Source organism: Talpa europaea (genome assembly GCF_964194135.1).
Source record: "Talpa europaea genome assembly, chromosome: 3".
Taxonomy (NCBI): Eukaryota; Metazoa; Chordata; class Mammalia; order Eulipotyphla; family Talpidae; genus Talpa; species Talpa europaea.
This window is the reverse complement of record NC_140069.1, coordinates 51968141-51994465: the sequence shown is the minus strand read 5'-3', so window position 1 is coordinate 51994465 and position 26325 is coordinate 51968141. Positions and strand designations below refer to the sequence as shown.

Here is a 26325-nt window from a genome sequence, read left to right as displayed (position 1 = left end):
GAGACCCCAAACTGTCCAAATACTTAAATCCATGTGTGTTTATTAATCTAGCAAATACAAATTGACTATCTGTTCCCTGGGGAGCATGGTGTTAATATAAGCAATAGGAAGTTAGAATTGGATCTTGTTCTCAAAATGCTTATAGTTTGTTGGAATATTAGAAATAGCTTATTACTTAAAAAAAAAAAGTTATCTTTTGGAAATTTCATGCTTAGAATAGGGTCCACTAGGAATATACAGATCTTCCTAAACTTAGAAAGAGAGGATGCATACCAGTAAATCCATTATAAATTCCAGCTATCCTAAGTTGAAAATGCAGCTAACCTAACAAACATCATATAGCCTGTCATGCCTTTAACATGCTCAGAGTGCTTGCATTAACATACAGAGATGGAATCACCATGTATAGCTTAGCTAACAAAGCCTATTTTATAATAAAATATTGACTGTCTCATGTATTGCATGTGTATTGCTTTCACACCATCATAAAGTCGAAAAATTTTAAGTTCAACTATGATAAATTGGGAACTGCACATAATGTGAGGTATAGATAAGGTGATAGTTCATTTTCCCCCCAGTGATTATGTAACTAGTCTCACACAATTAATGGCAAGACTACTCTTGCCCCAGAGATCTATAGGAGAACTTTCATCATTTATATCCTTTGTCCGTAATTCCGTGTATCTGTTTCTGGATATATGTTTTATATTTCTATTTCTAAATTTTACATTTTGTTTCAGAAGTCTGTCTCCTTGTACCAAAACAACACAAGTGTATTCAACAAGGGTTGCTTGTCCACAATACCGCATCACATTTAGTTGTCATGTTTCCTTAAACTACTTGTGACTGTGACAGTTTCTTAGACTTTGCTTGCTTTTTAGGATCTTGATGGTTTGGGGGAATGCTGGTTAGGTGTACTGTAAGATACCCCTCTGTTGGAATTTGTCTGATATTTTTCTCATCATTAAACTGGTGTTATAGATCTTGCGAGGGAAGCCACACATGTTCTGGAAAGTAAGGCCCAGCAGTGTCACTATTGCTGTGTCATGTTATCTCAAGAAGCTTTATGTCATTTTATAGTTATTACAACTTGTGGGGCATCTTGAATCCCTTAAAATTATTTGCAAAACCTTGAGCGTGTATACCTTTTTCTGGAGCAAGATCCTCTAAGTTTCTTCAGATGCTTGAAAATGCCACCCAGTCTGTAATAGAAATTCAGCTAAGCTATACATGGTGCTTCCATCTCTGAACTCCTCTGAAATTGAAACTTGAATAGAAACTTAAATGTTAAAACAGAATACATTTTGATCACCTAGAAACCATTTCTTTTTCTTTTTTTTGTAGCATGAAGTATATAGCCTCAGTATTTTCTAAGGACCCTCTTCAGGATTCATGAACATGCATGAACACACCTATACACACACATATGCACACAATGTTTCTATGCCATGTAGATTTTGGCACTTAAATTGGGTAATTACCTCAGAACATGATCACATTAAGTGACAAAAAACTGCTGCCTGGCTATTCAAATGATCAATATACTTTTTTGTTCTGTAAAAATATCTAAGGAAAAGTGGAGTTACTGAAATAAATTCAATAGTTTAACATTTCAAGACAAAAATATATCATCTAGTCCCTTTTGGGCTTTATTTTCACATAACTTAAGTTTTGATTTACTGACAATGATTCTTATCAAAAGAATGAAATTTCTAACAGCATGCACAATCTATATAACAGGTTCTTCTTGCAAAACGGAAACTGGATGGAAAATTTTATGCTGTTAAAGTGTTACAGAAAAAAATAGTTCTCAACAGAAAAGAGGTAAAATAAAATCGCTTCATTTCTCCTAATTCTGCTTTCTTAACAGTGTTGTTGTTTACTATATAATACAAGTTGATCCTTTACCTTTTTTTTAAACAGCAAAAACATATTATGGCTGAACGTAATGTGCTCTTGAAAAATGTGAAACATCCATTTTTGGTTGGATTACATTATTCTTTCCAAACAACTGAAAAACTTTATTTTGTTCTGGATTTTGTTAATGGAGGGGAGGTGAGTTTTATAATTAATTTTCTAATACTGATAATGTTTTTAAAAAGTAAAATAAGGTTAAAATGATTCCTTTCCTTGTAAGTTTTAGAATTACAGCCAGCATCAACAGCTATTGTTGAGTAGCAAGAACCAAGGGCTAGTAAAGCACAATGCAAGATATGGAGAAGTATAATCACACAAAGTTCTCAGGCAGGTTATGATGTAGGTGGGAAGGTTCATACAGACTCCATGGGGAGCTTTGTCATTGAACTATATAGCAAAAATAATACACAGAAACATTTGAAGGAAATGTGATTTGTAATTTAGATAATTACTGTTTCAATAGTTGCATATAAATACTACACTAGCCTGTGATCTTCTAAAGTGTGCAAGCTATTAATCAGATGAGATAATCCTCTAATAAAGGGTTATGTGGTGATGTCAGTTTGGAAAATGTTTCATGTTGTATCCCCTTGGTGATTAACAGTGTTTCTCTGTGAGTTGTGGTATGTTCCGGCATGTTAAAGACTTTGAGAAATTCTGCCCTAAACAAAGCTAAGATTTCTTTTAAAATACATTTTTTAACCACATGGTTTCCTTTTTTGTTTGAACCAAATCTATTAATAATAATCTGAAATCAGGAGGCATATCTTGGAATACTTTTTAGAAAATGTTGCTATTCTAATAATTACAGTAATAACTAACATATATTGAATGATTACCCTTATGTGCCCAGCCTTTTGGCTTTTTGTACTTTATATTTCATTTTTACTTTTTGTATTTACAACAGTCCTATTACATAAAACAAACTGAGGCAGAGAGAAGCTCAGTAACTTGTTCAGGTCATGTTGTTAGTAGCTATTGGAGCCAGAAATTGAACTCAAGAATTCTGATTGCATGATCTACACTACTGATCATCCTTATTCATAACTCTGCTTCTCAGTCCTCATACCATTCTAATTTGTTTAATCTCTGATCTGTGAATGTCTTCAAAAATTATTTCAGTTGTTAGATATTGTCATATGTTTACAGAGAACTTTACATCCCCAAATCCAGAGCAAAGATAGAAAAAGAACATTTTAACCTCACTGTAGTCGACCTATCTGTAGAATAAGGGAACTAGAAGGGAAAACAAAATCTATTCTGCAAACCTAAAAGATGGTGATGGGAAAGGGCATAAAAAGAATCATTATTCAATACCCTATATCTGTGACAAAAATGCTTTCAAACTCCTTACTGCAGAAGCAATAGGATGAATCCCCTAGATTTCAGAATGTAGAATACCCCACATTGTACCAACCTTGAAAGTCATCATTTTATTTTGTGTGTGTGTGAATGCTAACATATGAGAGTTTATTAACACTTAGCAGTTTATAACTGTTTAACATGCATTATTTCAATTAATCATTACAATTCTCTGAAATAAACACCCACTTTATAAATAAGGAAATTAAGACTCCAAGAGGTCTAGTAATTTTTTCATGTCAGCATTCTAGTGTCAGGCCCTGTGGGTTTAACCTAGACATAGTAGCACTTTTTATCTTTGAAATGTCATGTGAGGGCCTCCCTGGTGGCGCAAGGGGTTAAGACACAACCTGTGAAGCTATCCACAGCCACTGCAGCACGAGTTTGATCCCCTGTGGGCCAGGGAGCAACCCACATGGCGCAGTAGACCTCTCCTGACTTGCCCGCTGCTCCCCTCAACAGTGTACTTTGGTGAATCTGCCTGTTCTGTTCCCCACTGTGCCTCTGGTGAATCCTCTCACACCTCTGGCCTGTACCCCATTTCTTGTATGCATAAATAAATAAATCTTTAAAAAAAAAATGTCATGTGGGGTATCTAACTGCAGATGAGATCCTACTGCAAGTTTCCTGCTTTATCTGTGGTTTCTTAATGCTGTTTTAGGACTTTGCTTCTGAGCCCTTTTTACACAGTGACCGCTCATAAACTGAGTGGAAGGTGAAAAGAGGTAGGCTTGTCTTCCCAAAGATACACTTGGCCAAGATAATAGAAAAAAAGGGAATGAAATAAAATGTTGGAGTGGGTGGAGGAGGAGATGAATGGAGCAATAGGTAGAAGAGGAATAATGAGGGGGAAGAGACAGAAAGGGAGAGAAAGGAGGGGTGTAACTTCATTATGCATTGTGTGTTTCCTATTGTGTGTTTCTCATTATTACTATGACTTCCCCCCTTATCCATATTTCTACTTCAACCTCTCTTGTGAGATTTATTTTGGTACACTACAAATTTGTTTTGGAGCCAGGTAGAGTATAAATAATAAGGTTTACGATACTGGGCATATAAATAAGCCTTTCTGAACCTCAGATTCCTCATTAAATTTCCTACCTCCAACTAGTGTGGCTGGGTTAAATAATATAAGCATATAAAGTCCTTAGCATTAGTACCTTTGATTCAATAAACAGTTAATGTTAAGGTTTCAATTTTGGGTAGTTTCCATTAATAATACTGGACAGATGTGATTAGGAGATTAAATAGAATATTTCAACAGTACATGTTACATTTAGGAAAAGCAGTGGTAGGACCAAAAAGGAGTGAATATTCCAGAAATAATTAAAAGATAACAACAGAAGAATTTGTTCATTGATTGACTATAGGGCCTAAGGGTAAAGGAGCAGTAAAGATGAATCCCCTGTGTCAGCCCCGATTTATTTACTCTCAACAGGATGTATTATAACTGAGCTTCACCATAACTTTTCAGAAGAGGTAAAGGAAAATATTTTTGGACCGTTTTTAAAATCGGAGAAATTAAATTGCACACAAAAAGAGAAGAAACAGAATTTGAATGAAAAGTCTAATCAGCTTTTAATCCTGACACTTTCCACTGTACCTATAAGCCACATGCCTTATAGAACTTGGAACTGAGTGGGCAGAAAGTCAGTCTTATTAAAGGAGAGATACAGGGCCTCCCCGGTGGCGCAGCGGTTGAGCGCTGGGTTACGAAGCTGCCCGCGGCCTCTGCGGCGCCGGTTCGATCCCTGGCTGCTCCCCGGCCACCTGAGGAGGGTCCCACATGGCGCGCAGACCCCTCCTGCCGCCCGCTGCTCCCCTCAGCAGTGTACTTCGGTCCTTCTGCCTGCTCTGCTCCCCACTCTGGCTCTGGTGAATTCTCTCACCCTCCCGCGCTTCTGACTGTACCCAGTGCATGTATAAACAAAACAAACAAACAAATAAATAAATAAAACATGCCTCTATACAAAAAAAATAAAGGAGAGATACAGCAACAGCAGTAAGTGTGTTGGAGAAAATAAGGAGCTCTGTTTTAAATGAATTGAATTTGTTGACTTGTGAAATACTCAAAAAAAGTAGCAGATAAAAGAGCAAGTCTTGCAGTAGAAGCTTCAAGTATTGGTGTGGGCTGGAGATGTTCACTTAAGAGACATCGACATAGAAGAAGTAGTGGTTAAAAATCCCTGGAATAGATTGGGTCACCTGGGCAGGGTATCCAGAGGAAGGATAGCAGTGGAGAAACAAAGGGCAGAAAAACATGTAACTCCCTGAAGTATAAGGGACCAGAGAGGCCTGGAATTGGAACTCTCCAAAGTAGAAGGAAACTCAAGGAGAGATGGTCCTCTTAAAAGCCATGGGACCGGGCCTCCCCTGTAGTGCAGCAGTTGAATGCTGGGTTGCGAAGCTGCCCGCAGCCTCTGCAGTGCCGGTTCAATCCCCGGCTGCTCCCCGGAGGGTCACACATGGCGCGCAGACCTCTCCTGCCGCCCGCTGCTCCCCTCAGTAGTGTACTTCCGTACTTCTGCCTGCTCTGCTCCTCTCTCTGGCTCAGGTGAATTCTCTCACCCTCCCGCGCTTCTGACTGTACTCAGTACTTGTATAAATAAATAAATAATCTTTAAAAAAAAAAAAAAAAAGCCATGCGACCTAGAATGAGAACCTAGAGCAAACTTCACCCAGTGAGTAACCTAATGACTAGAGGATTTGTTGTGCAAAGTTAAGAATTAGAAAGTATAAGAAATGAACAGGAGTCTAGCTATTGCTCAGCTCCTGCCAGTTGCTACCACATTGACATTTAAGCTTCAGGTATATTTAAGCTTTTTTACCTAGGGGAAAAAAAAATTAATTTTTACCCAAAAAAAAATCCAGTTTTTAAGTGTAACTGATTAAGTTTTTATGAAAACATATTTGGCACAAATCATGTCTATAGACTATATTTGGTCTGCCAATCTCTAGTTCCTAATTTCTGAATAGTATTTAGTTTTTCTCAAATGAAAGAACAGCCCAAAAAGTCCAGTAAATAAATTATATAGCAACGTCAAAATCATTGGTCTTTGGGTCTCCCCGGTGGCGCAGAGGTTGAGCGCTGGGTTGCAAAGCTGCCCGAAGCCTCTGCAGCGCCGGTTTGATCCCTGGCCGCCGGGCGAGAGTCCCACATGGCGCGCAGACCTCTCCTGCCGCCCACTGCTCCCCTCAGCAGTGTACTTCGGTCCTTCTGCCTGCTCTGCTCCCTGCTCTGGCTCTGGTGAATTCTCTCACCCTCCCGTGCTTCTGATTGTACCCAGTGCTTGTATAAAGAAATAAATAAATCTTAAAAAAAAAAAAACACAATTTAAAAAAAAAATACATTGGTCTTTATTGATAATCTTTTCCAGAATGGTTGCCTAGAGTAGTAAGAACTGCCACATTGAGGAGAAGACTTCATGGGAATTGAATAAGTTAGCAAGGATAAAGAAAGGATATGTGATTGAAAAGAGAATGATTTGCTAGGTGGGGAACACAGACAAGAGTCAATCACACACAGTTCTTTGGTACATTTTTTACCTCACCTTTAAAGTAAGGAAAACAAATCCTATTTTTGTATTTATAGACTATATTTGTTTCATTCTATGTGTGAGTGATCTTAATAATTCCTTTCTCTCCCACCCCCCCCCCCATTATACAGCTATTTTTTCACCTACAAAGAGAACGGTCCTTTCCTGAACACAGAGCTAGATTTTATGCTGCTGAAATTGCCAGTGCATTGGGTTACTTGCACTCCATCAAAATAGTATATAGGTAAAGTTTTGAAATATTACTTGTAAAAATGTCTTTTTATTATTTTTACTTCAACTAATACTCTGTTTTGCTTTTCTTTTAATATGATAGAGACTTGAAACCAGAAAATATTCTTTTGGATTCAGTAGTAAGTATTATCTTTTTAAAAATCTATTAGTTCTCAATTTTGTCATAATTAGTGGTAAGAAGTCAATTTCAAAGATTCCACATCGCATGATTGCATTAATAAAACACTCATGAAATAACAAAACTTTATATGTGGAGAACAGATTGGTAGTTGCCAGCTAAGTAGTGCAAGGGAGTTCCTTTGTTTATTTGGGGCCATGGAGAGTTCTCGATCTTGATTGTGCTCTGAGTTACACAATCTGTACATCTCTGTTGCATAGAACTACACACCACACTCAAATACAAATGCATGCATGTAAAAATGATGAAGACTAAATAAGATTATACAATATATGGTAAGATTATGCAATAGTTAACAGTATTGTACCAAGGTCAGATTCCTGATAATGATATTGTACAGATATACAGGATACCAGCAATGGAGTGAGATGGGGGGAGAGGAGTTTGGTGAGGTGACTTGTAACTTTGTGTACTATTTTTGCAATTTCCTGTGGGTCTATAATTATTTTAAAGTAAAATGCTTTATAAAATTGTGAACGTATGACCATGCTTTGTTTATCTTACTGACCCTGTATTGTCAGGGACATGTTGTCTTAACAGATTTTGGGCTTTGTAAAGAAGGAATTGCTATTTCTGATACCACAACAACATTTTGTGGGACACCAGAGGTAAGAAATATGTGTCATTGTCATTCATATAAACATATATAAAATGCAGATATGAATCACAAATTACAAATCACAGATCCAAAATTTGAAATAAAAAATGTAAACACTGTCATTTTCATTTCTAGCCAGTTGGAAATATCTGATAATCATCATTTTTGAACATTTAGAGTTTGTTAATAGTTGTTTTTAACTCTGTGAGATATTACAGATGCTTTTGAATAACCCAACCTGGGTAAATTATGCTTATTTTTTTTTTCTGGTAAAGCTTACCTTTGATTTCTTTCAGTATTTGGTTAAATTTCTAATATCTTTTTTTTTTTAATCACAAACCAGAGATTAAAATGTCCTAAAATTAATTGTGGTGATATTTGCATTACTCTGTGGCTATGCTAATAGCTATAGACATGTATGAATTGCATGGTATATGAATATCCTAATAATGATTGTTTTAAATCCTATAAACTAGCAAAAGCATATCTTTCTATTTGAGACAATAATGATAATCCTGCTCCTTACAATTTCTGTAAAAGCACTATTATTCTCACTTCACACACACAAGTTTAATTTAACCTGTTTTGATTTCAGTGTGTTTATAATGATCTTAAGTGCCAGGTGATATTTCATCATGCAAATATAATGTAGAAAATATATCATAAAAATGGCTCAGATGATACTTCTTAATTTTTTTATTTTTTATATCATTGTTCATTTTTAAACTATTTGCTTGCCCCCACCCCCTCAGGTGTAGTCCCCATAGAATTTCCTTTACCAGTGCACCCATGCACCATCACCTCAGTCCCCTGTGCTCCTCCCTCCCTCCCTCCCTCTGATCCCTCTCCCTCCTCCTCCCCTGCAGTATATCTCTGATTTATAATTGTCCGTTTTTGCTTTGTTGTGTTTTGTATTGTTATTATTTTTTTACACTGATGTTTTATTTGGTTCCCCTATATTCCTGCTATAAGTGAAACCATGAGATATTTTTCTTCTTTCTTCTTATTTCACTGAGCATAATTGCTTCTAGTTCCATCCAGGTTGCTGCGCATGGCATGAGTTTATCTTTTTGATTGCTGAATAATATTCCATTGTGTATATATGCCACATCTTCTTGATTCAGTCATCAGATGATACTTTTAATCAACATCAGAAACTTAATTAAAAGTATAATTTAAGTTATTTACTTTGAAGGGAATTTTTTGCCTTCCTTTGTTTCATCTCACCATAACCCTTGAATATACTTGTAACCATTCTATTGTTTGGTTTATGTATGAAGTAACATTTGTTTGTGATAGTGTATTGATTTCATAATTAATAAAGTCTCTAAGTCCTGTAGTTTTTTAGAAAGGAAGCACACAGTTTTTTGGTACTCTAAATCTTACAGGGATAAAATTATTAAACCCCTTTTTTCATTTTACCATTTTTTTGGATCACTTAAAAAAAAGCTTAAAAAGAAATTGTTTCCTAGCATATAGTTCATGTATGAAGAGCGAGTATATATTTTGGAACTGGAAGTCCAAATTCACCCACTTTTATATGTGAAATTTTGAAGTTTTTAAAATACCCATTTAATAGCCTACAGCTTTTCTAAATAATATGTTAGAGAACTGCTGTTGTAATTCTCAAGAATGTGATTCATTTTTTTTCCTTTTACTGAAAAGGAAAAAGAATTATTAATTGCCACATTAACACTTCTTTCTGCAAGAGTTGCAATTACAGGGCCTCCCCTGGTGGTGCAAGTGGTTGAGCACTGCACTGTGAAGCTGTCCACAGCCTCTGCAGCGCTAGTTCGATCCCGGCTGGCGGCAAGGGTCCCACATGGCATGGCAGACCTCTCCTGTCTTGCCCGTTTTCCCCTCAGCAGTGTATTTTGTCAGTCTGCCTGTTCTGTTCCCCACTCTGTCTCTGGTGAATCCCCTCATCCTCCCACGCATCTGGCCTGTACCCCGATTTTTGTATAAATAAATAAATAAATCTTTAAAAAAAAGAGTTGTAATTACAAATATGACCAGAGAATTTCTAAAATAAGTTAATCTTGTGTAGGATTTCCCCCAAATACCAGCTTTACCTACTTAGTACTACAGATTTGACATTTGCTATCCTATTTGTCTTAATTGCTTCACAGTTCTGGGAGAAATGTTTAAATGTGTGTGTTTTGAAAAATACCTCAATTTATTCTGAAGAATTCCCCTGCCTCAGGGTATAGGGTGAGAATCCCTAACCAATTAAAAGTCTAGATCATGCTGTTTTTTCTTTTAAAGATTTTATTTTCTTTATACAAGAGCCAGGCTACAGGCCAGATGTGCAGGAGGGTGAGAGGATTCACCAAAGGCAGAGCGGGGAACAGAACAGGCAGATTGATGAAATACACTGCTGAGGGGAGCAGCAGGCGAGACAGGAGAGGTTTGCTGTGCCATGTGGGTTGCTCCAAGGCCAGTGGGGATCAAACCGGTGCTGCAGAGGCTGCGGACAGCTTCACAGCGCTGCACTCATCATGCTTTTAGTGTGATAGTGACACTTAAAATTTATTAAGTTTCTTATTATTCCTAAATTTTATCTTGAGCTGCTCTAATATGTAATCTTTTCTGTAGTACCTTGCACCTGAAGTAATCAAAAAACAGCCCTATGACAACACTGTGGATTGGTGGTGCCTTGGTGCTGTTCTATATGAAATGCTTTATGGACTGGTATGTATTTCTACATTTTCATTATTATTCCAATATATTATCATTTATCTGAGTTTTCGCTCTTCCCTCCTTCCTCACCTTTCTTCACTTACTCTCTCTTCCCCACCCTCTACTACTCCCTCCCCCACCCTTTTAATAATCTTGTGGACATTAGATAATGCCAAGAGAGCAGTAGTAACTGGGTTAAATGAATCCAAAACTACAATAGGGATCCACACAAAAAGAAAAGCTTTTCATTTTGTTACCATTTATTAAATATAATTATATCTCTGTCATGCTAATCACTACTTCAGGTATTCTCATCCCACTTGCATTTTCTTAGAAATAGAAACTTAGTTTTAACATTAAAATTATCTACTTAATTGTCTTTACCCCAGTAATCATTCTGCCTAATTTTGAGAAATGGAAAGAAAAAGATTTTCATTTTTTTTTCCTCAAGAGAATGCCTTTTGAATTTTTGCCTTTTATTTTATAGGATTTAATTAATACTCTGCTGCTCCAGTTTTTCATTACTGGGAATCCTCTGTTCCCTTCATCATAAATACCATGTCTTGAAGATTTCATTGAAAAAATAATGTTTAGAATGTGATAGGTTTCCTGCCTTTATTAATTAAAGACACATATGGCTAGACCGAGCTGATTTAACATAAGTAAAGTTGTTTTACTATATTGAGTTAATAACATTCCAACCAAAAGCAGCAATTATTGAGATTTTAGTTAGTTTACTTATCCTTATAGGAATAATGTATGTTTTTCCTCAGGATTTTTTTTAAATATTTGGAATAGTTTCTAGACTCCCTCTGTGGTCCTTGAGTATCCAGCTGCACCTTGGGAGCCATCTGCTCACCTCCCATGTAGCTTACCTGGCTAAGCTAACTACCTTCCTCAACTGAGACCTGAATTGGGGCTTGGTTGTTTTGTGGAATTTGTCCTCCCTGGAAACTGAGGAGCACAGGAGGTACATTATAGAATATTGGTCTCATGTCACTAATTGTGACTGATGGATTCCTATGACAGCTTACCCTCTTTCTCTTGTTTGGCCTTGACTATGATCAGCTTGTTAAAAGACCTAGTTTTCTTATCATCCTAGTAACTTAGAACAGCTGATAGCCATTTTATATCTTACTTCCTTCAAGTGCTATCCTGATATTTCCAAATCCTTTCAGTTTTCTTAGGGACTTTGAAAGTATAAAGTATTATCATTGTATATGAAGTGGATTGATTCAAAAGGAACATTTGAAACTTAGACTTCACTGATGAGACCTTATTTAAAATTTAACGTTAAAGAGCAAAAAATAAAGTTTTACTTTCCTATAAAATGAAAGAAAAAATAACCAGCCTATAACTCCCTTGAGAAATTATTTTTAGTTTAAAACTTAACTAGATGATGCTAATCCTCATGTTGAAGCGGTACCTCAGTTCTTTAAACTGTGACAGTAGAATTTTAATTCTAGAGAAGGTACCATGTGCTGTCACTGTTACAAGTATTTAGGAAGGGACATCATGTTCAGGTCTCCATCTGTACTAGAAATGTCTGTTTTAATTAGTTTATTCCCAAGTCTCAAAAAATTATTTAATGTTTGGACTCACTTGAATTTCTGTTTCTGATAATTCTGTCATTAAACATATTGTGAGGTTGGTGGTTGTTTTCTATAAATCAGATAGTATTACAAGTTTTGTGTAGTTTCCACCTGTCTACTACAAGGTATTAATTGAACATTTAGTGACTGTGTGTTAAACTTTATTAACAGTGAACCTGGATTTAAAAATCTCTTCATGTCAGAGGCTATACTGCAGATATACACAGATCCAAAGAAGTCTGTGAATTTCTGTAACTGTCCAGACCTAGACTGGACAGTTAATTAAAGCTAAATCCAACCGTTTCAATTCCATGTTGTCATAGTTCAATTCATACTAATTTCATTTTGCTTTTTTTTTCCAGCCTCCTTTTTATTGCCGAGATGTTGCTGAAATGTATGACAATATTCTGCACAAGCCCTTAAGTTTGAGACCCGGAGTGAGCCTTACAGCATGGTCCATTCTGGAAGAACTCCTAGAAAAAGACAGGCAGAATCGACTTGGTGCCAAAGAAGACTTTGTATGTACATCCTCCCAAGTACCCAGTTTATTTAATCTTATTTATCTTATTTGAAGATAAAGCCTCCTTTCTTTCTGGTATTTAATGAGTACAGCCCTTAAACACCAGCACCATGAAAAAGAAGTTACTTTTCCCAGTAATTTTCATCAGTGTGTCAGTGTTTCATAGAACTGTAATGGTTTCTCTATTTTAATTGGGCCTGCATGGTTTACAACACTGTGTGTGATTCAGAGGCATAGGATCATACCTTCTAAGATTCATGTCAGCATACCGTACCTACTGCTAAAGCACCCGTACTTCTCCACCATAGTCCATTGTGGCTCTTCCCCACTTTGCTCTTCTCTACCCTTCTCTGGAAATCTCAATTCTATAGTCAGATTTCTAGGGTTTGCTACTGCTTTGGTTTTGTCTGATTGTTTGTTTTGTCTCTCTATATTCCACATACAAGGAAAATCATCTATTATTTCTCACTCCCCTTCTGATATATTTCACTTAGCATAATACCCTCCAGTTCCATCCATGTTGTCACAAATGTCAACAATTCATCTATCGTTTTTTTTTTCCTTCTTTTTTCACATTTTTTTTTTTTAAAGACATTTATTTATGCAAGAACCGGGGTACAGGCCAGACGTACGAAAGGGTGAGAGGATTCACCAGAGACAGAACAGGGAACAGAACAGGCAGAATGACTGAAATACACTGCTGAGGGGAGCAGTGGGCTAGATAGGAGAGGTCTGCTCGCCATGTGGGTTGCTTCGAGGCCAGTGGGGATCAAACTGGCACTTCAGAGGCTGTGGATAGCTTCACAGCGCTGCGCTCAGCTGCCTGTGCCACCAGGGAGGCCCCAACAATTCATCTATTGTTTCCTTTTGTTTGGTTTTTTGTATCTGCGCAGTATTCCATAGACCACATATTTTGTGTCTATAGTCCACATCTCGATAATCTACTCATCTGTACTTGGGCACTTTGTTGTTTCCACAATTTGGCTATTGTCAGTAGTGCTACAATGAACACAGGAATGCATATATCCCTTCAAAGTGTTGTTTTTACATTCTTCAGGTACCTAGGAGTGGAACTGCTAGATCACCTGTTAGATCCATTTTTAGTATTTTGAAACACCTCCATACTGTTTTCCATTGGGGTGAACCAGCCTATATTCCCACCAATAGTGTACAAAGATTCCTTCTTCTCTACATCCTTGTCACCACTTGTGACCATTGTGAAACCAATGTGGTTTTGATTTGCATTTCCCTGATGATAAACAACAAGCATTTTTTCATGGGCCCGTTGGCCATCTGTATGTCATCTTTGGAGAAATGTCTATTCATCTCTTCTGCCCATTTTTTGATAGGGTTGTTTTCTTTTTGTTGTGTTAGATGAGTTCTTCATAGATACTGGAAATCAGCCCCTTGCAGATGTATTCTCCCATTCAGTAGGGTATCACTTTTTTAAATGATAGCTTCTTTCACTACAGAAGCTTTTTAGTTTGATTTTGTCCCATTTGTTTATGTTTACTTTTATTTCTCTTCTCAAATGGACACAAATCCACAAAAACATCACTGAAGCTAGTGCCATGGAGTGTTTTGCCTGTTTTCTTCCATGTAGTTCATGGTTTTGGGTTTTACCCATGTCTTTATTCCATTTTGAGTTAATTTTTATGTAAAATATGAAATGATGGTAGTTTTTTTTGCATGTGGCTGTCCAGTTGTCTCAGCACCACTTATTGAAGAGATTTTACTTTCTTCACTGTACATCTTGGATCCTTTGTCCTAGATTAACTGTCCATGTATGTGCAGGTTTATATCTGGACTTTCAGTTGTATTTCATTCATCTGTGCGTCTGTTTTTGGTCCATAAATCATACAGTTTTAAAGCCACTTGCACACCATTTTTTCATGTTATCTTCATAAAAATTTCATCCTCTCCTCTTCATCTCCCACATCATATTATTTATTTGATTTATATTTGTAAGAATGTCTTCTGTCCCTTTTTTAAAATGTGTGGCATGTTTTTTCACTACCTATAATTTTATTTCCTCTAATTTCCTCCAAGTTGACTTTTATTTTAAATTAATTTTTAAATGAAGTATTTTTTATTATATCTTTATTCATTTTTAGGCAGTGTATGATTTCTCTTCTCAATTTGGTCACTGTAGTTCCTCTACCACCAAAGTACCCATAGTCCATCACCACAGTCCCTTTTGCTCTTCCCCACCTCCTGTTCTACCCCCCCCCCATGCCTCTCATCTATGATCAGCTTTCAAGATTTGTCAGGCTTACCCTTTGTTTTGTTTCTCTGTAGTCCATATATAAGTGACACCATCTGATAAAGGAAAAAGATGTTCTTTTTCCTCCTGCCTTATTTTACTTAGCATAATCCTTCCATGTTACCACAAACCACTGAGTAGTATTCCATTGTGTATATATCCTTGATCACATCTTGATCCATTTATCTGTTTTGGGGCATTTAGGTTGTTTCCAAATCTTGGCCATTATATATAGTGTTATCATAAGCGTAGGGGTACATGTTTCCTTTCAAATTAGTGTTTTTGTGTTCTTTGGGTAAATTCCTAGGAATGGAATAGCTGCCTCGTGTAGTAGATCTGTTTTTAGTGTTGTAAGGAATCTCTACACAGCTTTCCATAGTGGCTAGACCACTTTACATTCCACCAGCAGTCTAAGAGGGCTCCTTTTTACTCCACATCCTGGCCAGCACTTACTCTTTCTAGTTTTGTTTTTGTTTTTGTTTTTAAATGTCCCATTCTCACAGATATGAGGTGATATCTATTGTGATTTTGATTTGCATTTCCCTGATAATAAGTGATTATGAACATTTTTCATATACCTGTGGCCATTTGCATTTCTTCTTTGGAGAAGTGTCTATTTAGCTCTTCTGGCCATTTTTTGATTGGGTTGTTAGCTTTGTTTTTGTTGCATTGTGGGAGCTCTATAGATATCTGTATATCAGTCCTTTATCAGGTATATGATATGCAGATACTTTCTCCCATTAACTAGAGTGTTTCTTCATTTTGTCTTTCTAATTTTTTTTTTAAAGATTTATTTATTTACGCATACAAGAGCTGGGGTACAAAACAGAGGTGTGGGGGTGAGAGGATTCACCAGAGACAGAGTGGGGAACAGAACAGGCAGATCTACTGAAGTACACTGCTGAGGGGAGCAGCGGGCGAGTCAGGAGAGGTCTGCTGTGCCATCTGTATTGCTCCCTGGCCGATCGTGGATCTAACTTGTGTTGTAGAGGCTTTGGACAGCTTCATAGGTTGCTTGCGTCTTAACCCCTTGTGCCACCAGGGAAGCCCCTCATTTTGTCTCTTTTGCTTTTATAGTCTCCTTTTTCCCTTGCTTCTGGTGATGAATCCTCAAAGCTGTTTCTGAATTTTATGTAATGAAGTTTTGCCTATGTTTTCTTGTATATATTTTATGATTTTTAGGTCTTACATCCAAGTCTTTAATCCATTTTGAGGTAATTTTTGTGTATGGTGTGAGATAGTATTGACTACCTAAAATTTTAAATCATTTTATTAAGAACTTGTTGTCCCTTTGCTTCACTGCTGCCTGATGATGCTCCTGTATTCCTCTCTTTACCTTACTTTCCTGCTGTCTGTATTAAGTATTTCAGACTTCTCTCCAAATTTTCAGATTCTATTCCTTCTTCACTGTTAGCAGATAGTCTTGCCTTTCTATTTTATAGGGTAAATAGAACCACCAGAGTGGAATTGTCAGTTCTTGCTATCAAATTTGCAGGTATGTATGCATCTGCTCTAGTTTCCTTCCTATTATAGTTGGAAAGGACAGTTTCTACTCATGTATTGGATTTTGACCCCTTGCGGGGAGCTCCATACATTCTTTTTTTCTGAACAGGTAACTACTTCCTTTTGTTCTGCTTCCTTCCAATTAATCATTAAACATTTTCAAGTCTCCTGTTAAAAAAAAACAAAAACAAAACAAAACACCTAAACCCTACTGCCCTGCACAGTAATAGTCATTCTCCCATCACAGCCAAGTATGTTGATGATTTCTATATTCATTCTCCCCGTCTCAGTTCCCTCACTTCTCAATCTGTCTCAACTAGAAACACTGAACATTTCTACCCCTCATCTTGCATTGTCAATAGCTTTGGAACTTCCATCAGTCTCTTGTTCCTAGTTTTCTGCAGTTGCACACACTCACCTCATGCTTTCCTTTCTGTACTTCTGGGCCCACCTCCATGATCCCCTACATAGGCTCCCCTTCTTCTACCCGATTTTTATATGTTGCTATGCCTTGTGGTTTTACCAAAACCCTCTTTTCTTCTGCTTTCCTCTCTTTCTGGACAGTTTGAACTGGCTTTATGGCTTTGGTATTTTCAGTCTTCACCTTACGCATTTACATCTTCCTCTCTTCTGAACTAGAGACTCAAATAATATCTGTCTACTCAGCAACAGCACTTGGACTTCTTAGAGTTCTTCAGACACAGTATATTCAAAATTGAACTCCTGCAGTCTTCCTTCTGTGCTCACTTTCTTATTAAATAACATCACTGTCTGTGTAGTTGTTAGGTCCTAAATCTGAACCGTTCTTGACTCCTCTTTTCCTTACTTCCACATTCAATAAAGAGCAGTTGCACTTGCCTTCTCAGTATTCCCATATGCAGAAACTCCTTCGACTCCCACTGCTCTTTCCTAACATTGTCAACTTTTGTTTAACTTTATCTGGTCACAACTCTCCTGTCCATTCTCCCATTACAGTCATAGTGCTCTTAAAAGGCAAACCAGAAATCTACCACATTTCTCACATCACCTCCCCAAAACTATTTGATGGTTTTCCAAAACTAGAAAAATAAAAAAAAATTTCAATATAGTCCCAGTATAATATGACCCATTTTACCTCTTGAGCTTCACCTGTGTGACAATCTCCATCCTTCCCTTTACTGTATCCATATTCATCTTATTTTCTTAATTAACAATCTCTTTGTCACATCAGGACTTCATGCTCTGTCTGGACTTTTCTGCCCTCATTATTTTGTCTGACTAATTGATCTTTGAGACCTCTGCTCTGACATCACTTTCTGTAAGAAGTTTTCTTTTTTTTTTTTAATTTATTTATACATACAAGAACTGGGGTACAGGCCAGAGATGTGAGGGTGAGAGAATCCACCAGAGAGAGCGTGGGGAACAGAGCAGGTGGATCTGTGAAATACACTGCTGAGGGGAGTGGTGGGCGAGACAGGAGAGATCTGCTGTGCCTGTAAGAAGTTTTCTTTTAATACATCAAACTAGGCTGGATCCTCCTTTATAAATTCTCATGGCATTCTGCAGTAAAACAAACAAACAAACAAAAAAACCACCTAGAATCGGTACTATGCAAACTTTTAATAATACAAACCTGGAGTAGAATATTTTTTGGTAGTACAGCTCATCATCTTGATCTTATATCTGCCCCACTGCAAAACTGTCTTGACTAATGTATTTCTTCATCTCCCCCATTCATATAATAATTCTTGCTCCTGTAGTGCTTTATTCTTTTCTTATCACTTTTATTTCTATGTATTCCACTGATCCTTCTGTGAAGTAGGATATGTGATCCTAAAAACAATCTGGGATAGAAATGTTAACCCCATTTTATCTATGCTGAAGCTATGACTGAAGCAAATGTAACTTAAGTCTCTCATTCTATGTAACTGTTTTCATGTCTCTGGTAGTCTCAGTGTGGCAGTGTTTTCACCACTCTAGGTAACCACTCTGGAAAAGATTATCAATAAAGACCAATGATTTTGATGTTTCTATACAATCATGGATTAAATAAACATGTACCCACAAAAAATTATTTAGGGACAAAGTGGTAATGATTTGGCTGTATAAAGTTCTTAAGTGAGTACTTAATAGAGTCTTCATCATAAATAAAAAGTTTTTTCCTTAATTTTCTAGCTTGAAATTCAGAATCATCCTTTTTTTGAATCACTCAGCTGGACTGATCTTGTACAAAAGAAAATTCCACCACCATTTAATCCTAATGTGGTAAGTATATATTCAAACTTTCAAGTAGAAAGTTCATGAGGAACTATAGTGCCCCATAATTTAGCCATAGATCGCAAAATCTAAGCTGAATGAAATTGAATCAGTACCTAAATAATGGTGAAATATGTCACTCGTTGTCTAGAACGATAACTTCTGAATGACCATTGAGATTATATTAAATTGATAAAAATATCTTCCATCACAGTAATTGTGGATATTTCTCTTAAGATTGATTTATTTATGCATACAAGAGCTGGGGCACAGGCCAGAGGAACGGGGGTGGGGGGGTGGGTAAAGAGGATTCACCAGAGACAGAGTGGGGAACAGAACAGGCAGATTGACTGAAATACACTGCTGAGGGGAGCAGGAGAGATCTCCTTCACCATGTGGGTTAGCTCCCTGGCTGGCCAGGAATCAAGCTCATGCTCTGTCATGCTGCAGTGGCTGCGGATAGCTTTATAGTGCTGCAACTTAACGCCTTGCATCACCAGGGAGGCCCCTAATTGTGGTTATTTCTTTGGAGCACTGTAGGAAAGGGATGAGTTCAACAGATTTGAAAAGATATGTAAGTTAAAGAAATTAACTAAAAGGTATCATTTTGATACCTACCAAGCCAGCAAACATTTTAACATTAATCTAAGGTTTTTCCTAGATTGATGTAAAACCAGGTATATACAAACATTATTAATGGAAAGGTAAATTGTTATATCCTTTCTGGAAAACATTATTTTTAAAATATTTCCTGTTATCATCACTTGTTAAATCTACAGATGGAAACATTTAATCTAAATATAACTTTTTTTTTTTTTTAAGAAGAAAGCCCCAACAAAGACATGCCTTAAAGTATTAATAAGGTTAAAAATTTGGGAAATACATATATAATAATAGGGAAGTTGATAAAAATCATCAGTAAGCCAATAATGATGTTGTTATTAATAGTGTCTCATATACAGGTATATATATATTTTATGCATTGTAACATATAATTTTCCCTCAAATAAGTTACCAAGTTGTTAGTATTACCATTGTCATTATTATACATGCTTTACAAATGAAGAAATGTAAACTCAGATGCCACATAACTAGATTAAAAAAGAATGGAAGGAGGATTGAAATCTGCCTAATTCCCAAGTCATTATTCTTTCTTTACTCAATCTTATGCACTGTTGCATTTTTATACTAAGTAAATGATAATAATAACAATAAATACAAAAGTGAGCAGAGACTTGGAAAATCTTCATAACCTTAAATGGAAATGTAATTAGAATTTTTGTGACTTATGATTATAACAGTAAAAGAAAAGGATAGGACTGAAAGAACAGAGAAACCAAGATTGAGTTTTATGTTGCAAGATCATAGGTGAATTTATTTTTCTTTTATGTAAAGTTTTTTGCATTGCTATGAAACAAATATTTTTTCAGTAAATTAGAGTAGGATATAGAAATCATCTCAAGAAAATATTTAGTCTACTCAGGTTTTGTTAAAGGTTTCAGTGCATAATTCATAGCTCATTAATTGATAGGTGTGATATTGTACATATATAGCAATATTTGTAGATTGATTTGTTTCCTGTAGCTCATCCATATGTGACTCCACTCGGGACAGTGTCTAGCACTGATTTGTAGAGTTTGCATTAGGAAATTAGGACCATTAAGAATTATATTTTAGAGCCTCCCTGGTGGCGCAGTGGTTGAGTGCTGGGTTGCGAAGCTGCCGGCAGCCTCTGCAGCGCGGGTTTGATCCCCGGCTACTCCTGGGCCCCTGGAGGAGGGTCCCACATGGCACGCCGACCTGTCCTGCTGCCCGCTGCTCCCCTCAGCAGGGTACTTCGGTCCTTCTGCCTGTTCTGCTCCCCGCTCTGGCTCTGGTGAATTCTCTCACCCTCCCGTGCTTCTGACTGTACCCAGTGCTTGTATAAATAAATAAACAAATAAAACTTTAAAAAAAAATTTTAAAAAAACAACAAAAAACCTTTAAAAAAAGAATTATATTTTATTTTTATATCGAGAGTTGTACTGCATTTGGTTACTTTTAAATAATGGTGTCATCAGGCTCTTAAAGAGGTAGAGACTCCTTCTAAGCAAAGTTGGAAATGGAAACCGTATTGAGATGTCAGAGTCAGATACCTGGAGGTTTGGTTCACTGCTTTTCCTATAACTAGTTAATTAAACTTTTGGAAGCAAAACCCACAATGGAGAAATCTTGAGGAGAAAAGTTGGTAAATTTGGCCACATAAAACTTAGAGATGTATGCATGAAAAAATACTACAAATTACAGAATGTAGAAAATTCCTTAATATCTAAAGCAATAAGAGAAAAGACCAATCAATGACTGGTAGAAACACAAACAAGACATAAAACATGGAATTCCAGAAAGATAAATACAAATGGTTTTCAAATATAAAATTCATTGTTCAAACTCACAGACATGTCAAAAATGCAAACTAAAACCCTAACAGGTTACCAGTTTTCACCTAGCAGGTTAACAATGATCAAAAAATTAGCTACGGTAGGTTAGAGGATTTATTCTCAAATACTATTCTCAGTAATTTTATCCTTTTACTTAATGGTGAAAACAAGCCTATGAATTTTTTCACATGTTACAAATGAGTTAACTGAACCACAAAAAATGTTAAATAAGTTGCCAGTTACAAAACTAGAATTTGGGCCACCCTGGTGGCACAAGTGGTTAAAATGCAACCTGTGAAGCTGTCTGCAGCCACTGAAGCAGGAGTTCAATCCCCGGCCAGGGAGCTACCCACGTGACAGGAGAGACCTCTCCTGACTTGCCCACTGCTCGCTTTGTCAGTTTATTTCAGTCAATCTGCCTGTTCTGCTCCCCACTCTGTCTCTAGTGAATCCTCTCACCCCCCCACACCTCTGGCCTGTACCCCAGTTCTTGTATCCATAAATAAATAAATCTTTTAAAAAAAAAAAAAACTAGAATTTGACCTTGGGCATTTTAAAGCTCTCACTTGCTCTTTTTATGATAATGCAGTATTTTATTTATTCTGTCTATTAATGACTAATATTTGGTTACAATATTAATGGAACCTTATCTAAGAGAGGTTAAACTTCTGTTTTTTTTTTTTTCTTTTTGTATTTCAATACTGGGTTATTAATGAACAAGTGTCAAAATAAATCTCATTATTATGTCAAAAACATAAGTGGTTGGTGTTAGTCTACATAAAATTCAATTTTTGGTAAACAGTTCTTTGGCTGCAAGAAAGATCATTTGTTTTGCTTCACTAATAGGAGTATCTCTTAATGCTGGGATGGCCTCTTCTTGGTATTCTGCTTTTGATTTTTAGCATAATTATCTGTTATTATATGATTGGCATTGAGTGGGGAAACATTCATCATATTTACTCCAAATAAGAGTATATAACTGATTAAACATTAAGAAGTACATAGGCAATGCAGTTGCCCAGTATTTTTGAGGCCATTAGGTTAAGCTTAAGGAGTTTAGCCAAGATTCAGGAATAAAAGCCCACATGAGAAAAGAGTATGAAGTGTTCATTTATTGAACACTTTCTACACATATGATTCTTAGACTTCAATGTATTTGCACCTGAAGTTCTCCCAATAACCTGAAGAGGTAGGTGGTAGCGTCTTATTTTACAGAAGAGTAAATAAGCTCACAGAGATAGTTTATATAAAGAATTATAGCTAGCAGGTTTCACAACTAGAATTCAAATCTTAGTTTTACTCCAGAACTCATGCTTCTAGGGTTATGTGTAAGAATTTGATGACATTATATGTATACACACACATACACACAAATATAATTTTCTCATTCTTCCTCAGATAGAAGGCTCTAGCATTCTAGGCTTCCCTGGTCTCTACTGTGCTGTTTGTAGCCCTACCAGGCTAACTGTATCCTTAGCTTATATATAATGCTTGCGCTGAATCCCTGTTTGTTTACCCCTGGTTAAACTTGATGACTTGAACATTTTAAGGATTCCCTTAAATCCTGAGAGCGAAAAATAACCTAGAACTCCAGGAATGAACTTGTATTCCAGTTTTTGTCTATACTTACAATGGAAAGGGAGAGACTACATTAGCTTGTATCAGCCTAGGCTGCCACTATGGTTCAGTTCCCAATTTCCTAGGCTGCTAGAACTAATGGTGTCCTAGTCAAAGGCTTCATAACCAGTGTGCTATCAAGGAGAGTTAACCTTTCATTATTGTACTTGATGACCCCTTCATCCTGTATTCCTTCATTCTTCATCAAGGCTTCAGTGTACCCAGAATTGAGAACTGGATGGGCAAGCATTTTATGGAAACTCAAAAGCAAATGCTATCCTGAAAAGCTGCCTGAGCCCCTTTTCTGAACTTAGAGTAGTGATGTGTAGAGAGAAAGGAATTTCACTTTAGGGTCTCGAAATTAGCATAGTTGAAGAAGGACTCTTATGCTACTCTTCCTCACCTTTCTCTTCTCTCCACCTATCAAGTAGAGGATAAGCAACCTCACCTCAGTAATTAAAATCAAGAAAGGAAAAGTAGAAAATGTTTTAAAGAAATGATGGTATAGGGAAACATTTAAACTTGCCAAGGATAAATACACAAATTCATAAAGGGGTTTTATGAAGAACTAAATTAATGGGGAAAAAAGCTACGGTGAATAATAGTATGCTTTTGATGTTTTAGGCAGGACCAGATGATATCAGGAACTTTGATGCAGCATTTACAGACGAAACAGTTCCATATTCTGTGTGTGTGTCTTCTGACTATTCTATAGTGAACGCCAGTGTGCTGGAGGCAGATGACGCATTCCTTGGTTTCTCTTACGCGCCTCCTTCAGAAGACTTATTTTTGTGAACAGTTTACCATCCAGAACTCACTGAGCAAATATAAATCCATGGATGAGACTGAAACTCCTGTTTGTGTGAATATATTCAGATATGTTTAACTAGTGCCTCATTTTTACATGTAATGTTGAAGACTATGAAAAATGTATTTTCTGCTGTATGCAAGAAAATAGGGCATTTCAAGAGCTAAGTTTTGAATTAAAATTTGTATTCTTGTTTATTAAGCTTATTTTTAAACAGAAATTTTAAAGCTATTGTTCTTAGCATTAACCTATTTTTAAAGAAAACTTTTTTGCTATTGACTGTTTTTTCCCTCTGAGTTTACACTAATGACTACCCAGGGTAGACTGTTTTCAACAGTCTACTTCAGTTCAGTTAATATATATTAATGCCTTTGTAACTATCTACTTTGAACTTTGTTCTCAGATCAGAACTATGCAATTGGTACAAGATTGTTTAAGAAGAAACCGTGTCTTTCCATAATAAATAAATCACTATTTGATATAATCATTTCTTGGTAGAATTAAAATGTACAAGCACCGTAAATACATTAGCTGCTCATTAACACCGAATAACCATTTATTCTGCAGATCAAATTAAGAAATAACAAAAAAATTCTTTGCTTTTGAAATACCAGTTCAAATTTGTGAATTATTTTTCCTCTGTAAGAAGGGAAAAAGCTTAATAGGTAGAAATTTTAATTACCAAATTTGTGAATTATTTTTCCTCTGGAGGAAGTATAAAGTTTAATAGCTAGAAATTTTAATTCCCAATGATTTGAAGGGTAATAAAATATTGCTGGACTTTTTTTAGGTGGTGCCAAAAATGAATGTGTCTGTGTCATGTATTTATGTTATAAATACAGTCTATTTATGTGCTTGGTTGTTTTTAATGTTTAGTGTACTGTTACATAAGTCTAAATCTTGGTATTTGCTTTTGCAAATAACTATTGTAAGCTGTCTTCCTAATTGGTTGGTAAGTAGCAGATACTGAGCTTTCTAGAGTATATTTCTAATTGAGAATTAAAAAGTAGAATAGCAAATTCTGGGTCAGTATAAATGTATATAGTTTTACTATAATATAACAAGAGCTAAAAATAATTCAAGTAAGATGCATAGTCAGTATCTTATTTATCTTAGAAAAAGTACAGGAAACTGACCTTAAAATTATACTAAGAACCAACTAACTTGTTACTTGTAATTTGTAAAAGAGAACTATAGAAAAATGTAAAATGAATGCCTTTTTTGGAATTCTGATTTTTAGCAACACTTTATTTTATGTAGGAAACATTGTGAAAGTTCAATGACCAGTTTAGGTGTTCCAAGAACAAACATTCTTTCCATGTATTTTCTTTTGAGAAAGAAATTATAAACACATTTTACACCAGTACCTTTTGGCTTAAAAATGATCAGTAAAGTTGGGGGAGAGGAATGTGTTTTCGTTGGATTAATAACATTTGCATCCAGTACACTGAATTTTCATTTACAGGTAAGACTTTAATAACTACACTGTAAATATTTGGTTCATTTGGCACTTCTGTAATTTCTGCTTTTATAGAAGTTTTTTACTTATTGTAAAGCAAAATAAAAATAGTTTCTTGTAAGATTTTTTTTTAGTCAGCCACTCCTTAATTGAACTGCCAAAAACTAAAGTGCAATATTTCATAATTTTAAGAACAAATTTAAAATAGAATATCAATGTTTCATGGATCACAAAAAATACAAATCTTATATAGTACAATAAAACTAGCAAAAAGATTACTAATCATCTAATGTTTGTCATTATTTTAAATCAAAATTGGTCGTGGTTACAATAGTCATTTCTAAATGAGTGATTCATATGAACAAGAGAGGAAAAACAAAATTTTGACAAAATCTTTGAACACATAAGAATTACCAGATTATCATATGCTGACATGTTTATTATTCAGGGAACAAAATCCCTTCCAAGGTTATCTTTTCTTTCATAGCATGCAAGTCTTTGAAAAAATGTATGCCCTTTGAAAGGACGAACCATTTTATGATTATTGCCAAAATGAAAGTTTAAAGGAAAACTTAACATTATTCATATTACCTGTACCTTTCATTTCATTGATTTAGTACAGTGTTGCACTTCCCAACCACTGTCACATTATAGCATACACTGAAAATTACAAATTTTTTTTCATCTGGAGAGAAGTGCTAGGTGAGGTAGATACTGATAATGTGCTCTGTTCAAAATTTTAATATGCCAAGATTTCTGAACTTGAGATATTTACAAAGGGAATCAACAAACGCTATAATTTTTTTAGCAATGGTGGACGTTTGAAGTGTTTGGAGGTACTAAATATTTTACTATAAAATTTTATCATTTATCACTATAAAATTCTATCACTATAAAAATTTATCATTACCACTCTTATTTAGCATACCTGTCACTAGTATGATTATCCATGGACTTTAGTAATATAAAAAACTTTATATGAAGATTATGAGTCATTCTTTTGTATGTTATATACTATGTGAAAATGGGAATGGGTATGTAAAAACATTTTTAGTAATACTGGAATGACTTTTTCAATGAATCATGTTATTGATAATTCCTTAAATAAGCAGTCTGAAAGTTAGCTGTTTTTGAAGTGAGATATTCTGTCATTTACCTTTAAAGGTAGTTTACAATTTAGTTGGTTTTTACAGATTATTCCATATCCCAAGGTGGTTGGTTATTTATATAAAGTGTACATAAACACATCCCAGGTGACTTGAGCACCTTAAAATGATATGCCAAGTTTTATGTATAAATCAAATTGCCTTAGGGTGGGGAGTGCTACATAACTTTATACAGATGCTCATAAGTTCACTTGGGTTTCTTCTCTGCCACTTCTCCTTTACT

General features: G+C 35.8%; 1 protein-coding gene and 1 pseudogene across 3 annotated transcripts in view; one reads left to right on the top strand and one right to left on the bottom strand.

Moving 5' to 3' along the window:
* Positions 1-23464, top strand: part of LOC311168560 (serine/threonine-protein kinase Sgk3) — a gene marked incomplete at both ends in the record, with an annotated part of 45535 nt that extends 22071 nt beyond the window's left edge. The window contains 9 exons of one of the 2 annotated variants that reach the window (XM_084230142.1): positions 1741-1824; positions 1924-2055; positions 6947-7059; positions 7150-7186; positions 7767-7853; positions 10439-10534; positions 12477-12632; positions 18555-18644; positions 23294-23464. In XM_084230142.1, coding sequence (XP_084086268.1) covers positions 1741-1824; positions 1924-2055; positions 6947-7059; positions 7150-7186; positions 7767-7853; positions 10439-10534; positions 12477-12632; positions 18555-18644; positions 23294-23464 — 966 coding nt within the window. The remainder of the gene's footprint in view (positions 1-1740; positions 1825-1923; positions 2056-6946; positions 7060-7149; positions 7187-7766; positions 7854-10438; positions 10535-12476; positions 12633-18554; positions 18645-23293) is intronic. The other variant, XM_084230143.1, reaches the window with a different exon arrangement.
* LOC311168227 (phosphatidylinositol N-acetylglucosaminyltransferase subunit P-like) lies at positions 21121-22139 on the bottom strand (annotated as a pseudogene). The gene has a single exon. The product of its transcript is annotated as a phosphatidylinositol N-acetylglucosaminyltransferase subunit P-like (transcript).
* Positions 23465-26325: the final 2861 nt, after the last annotated feature.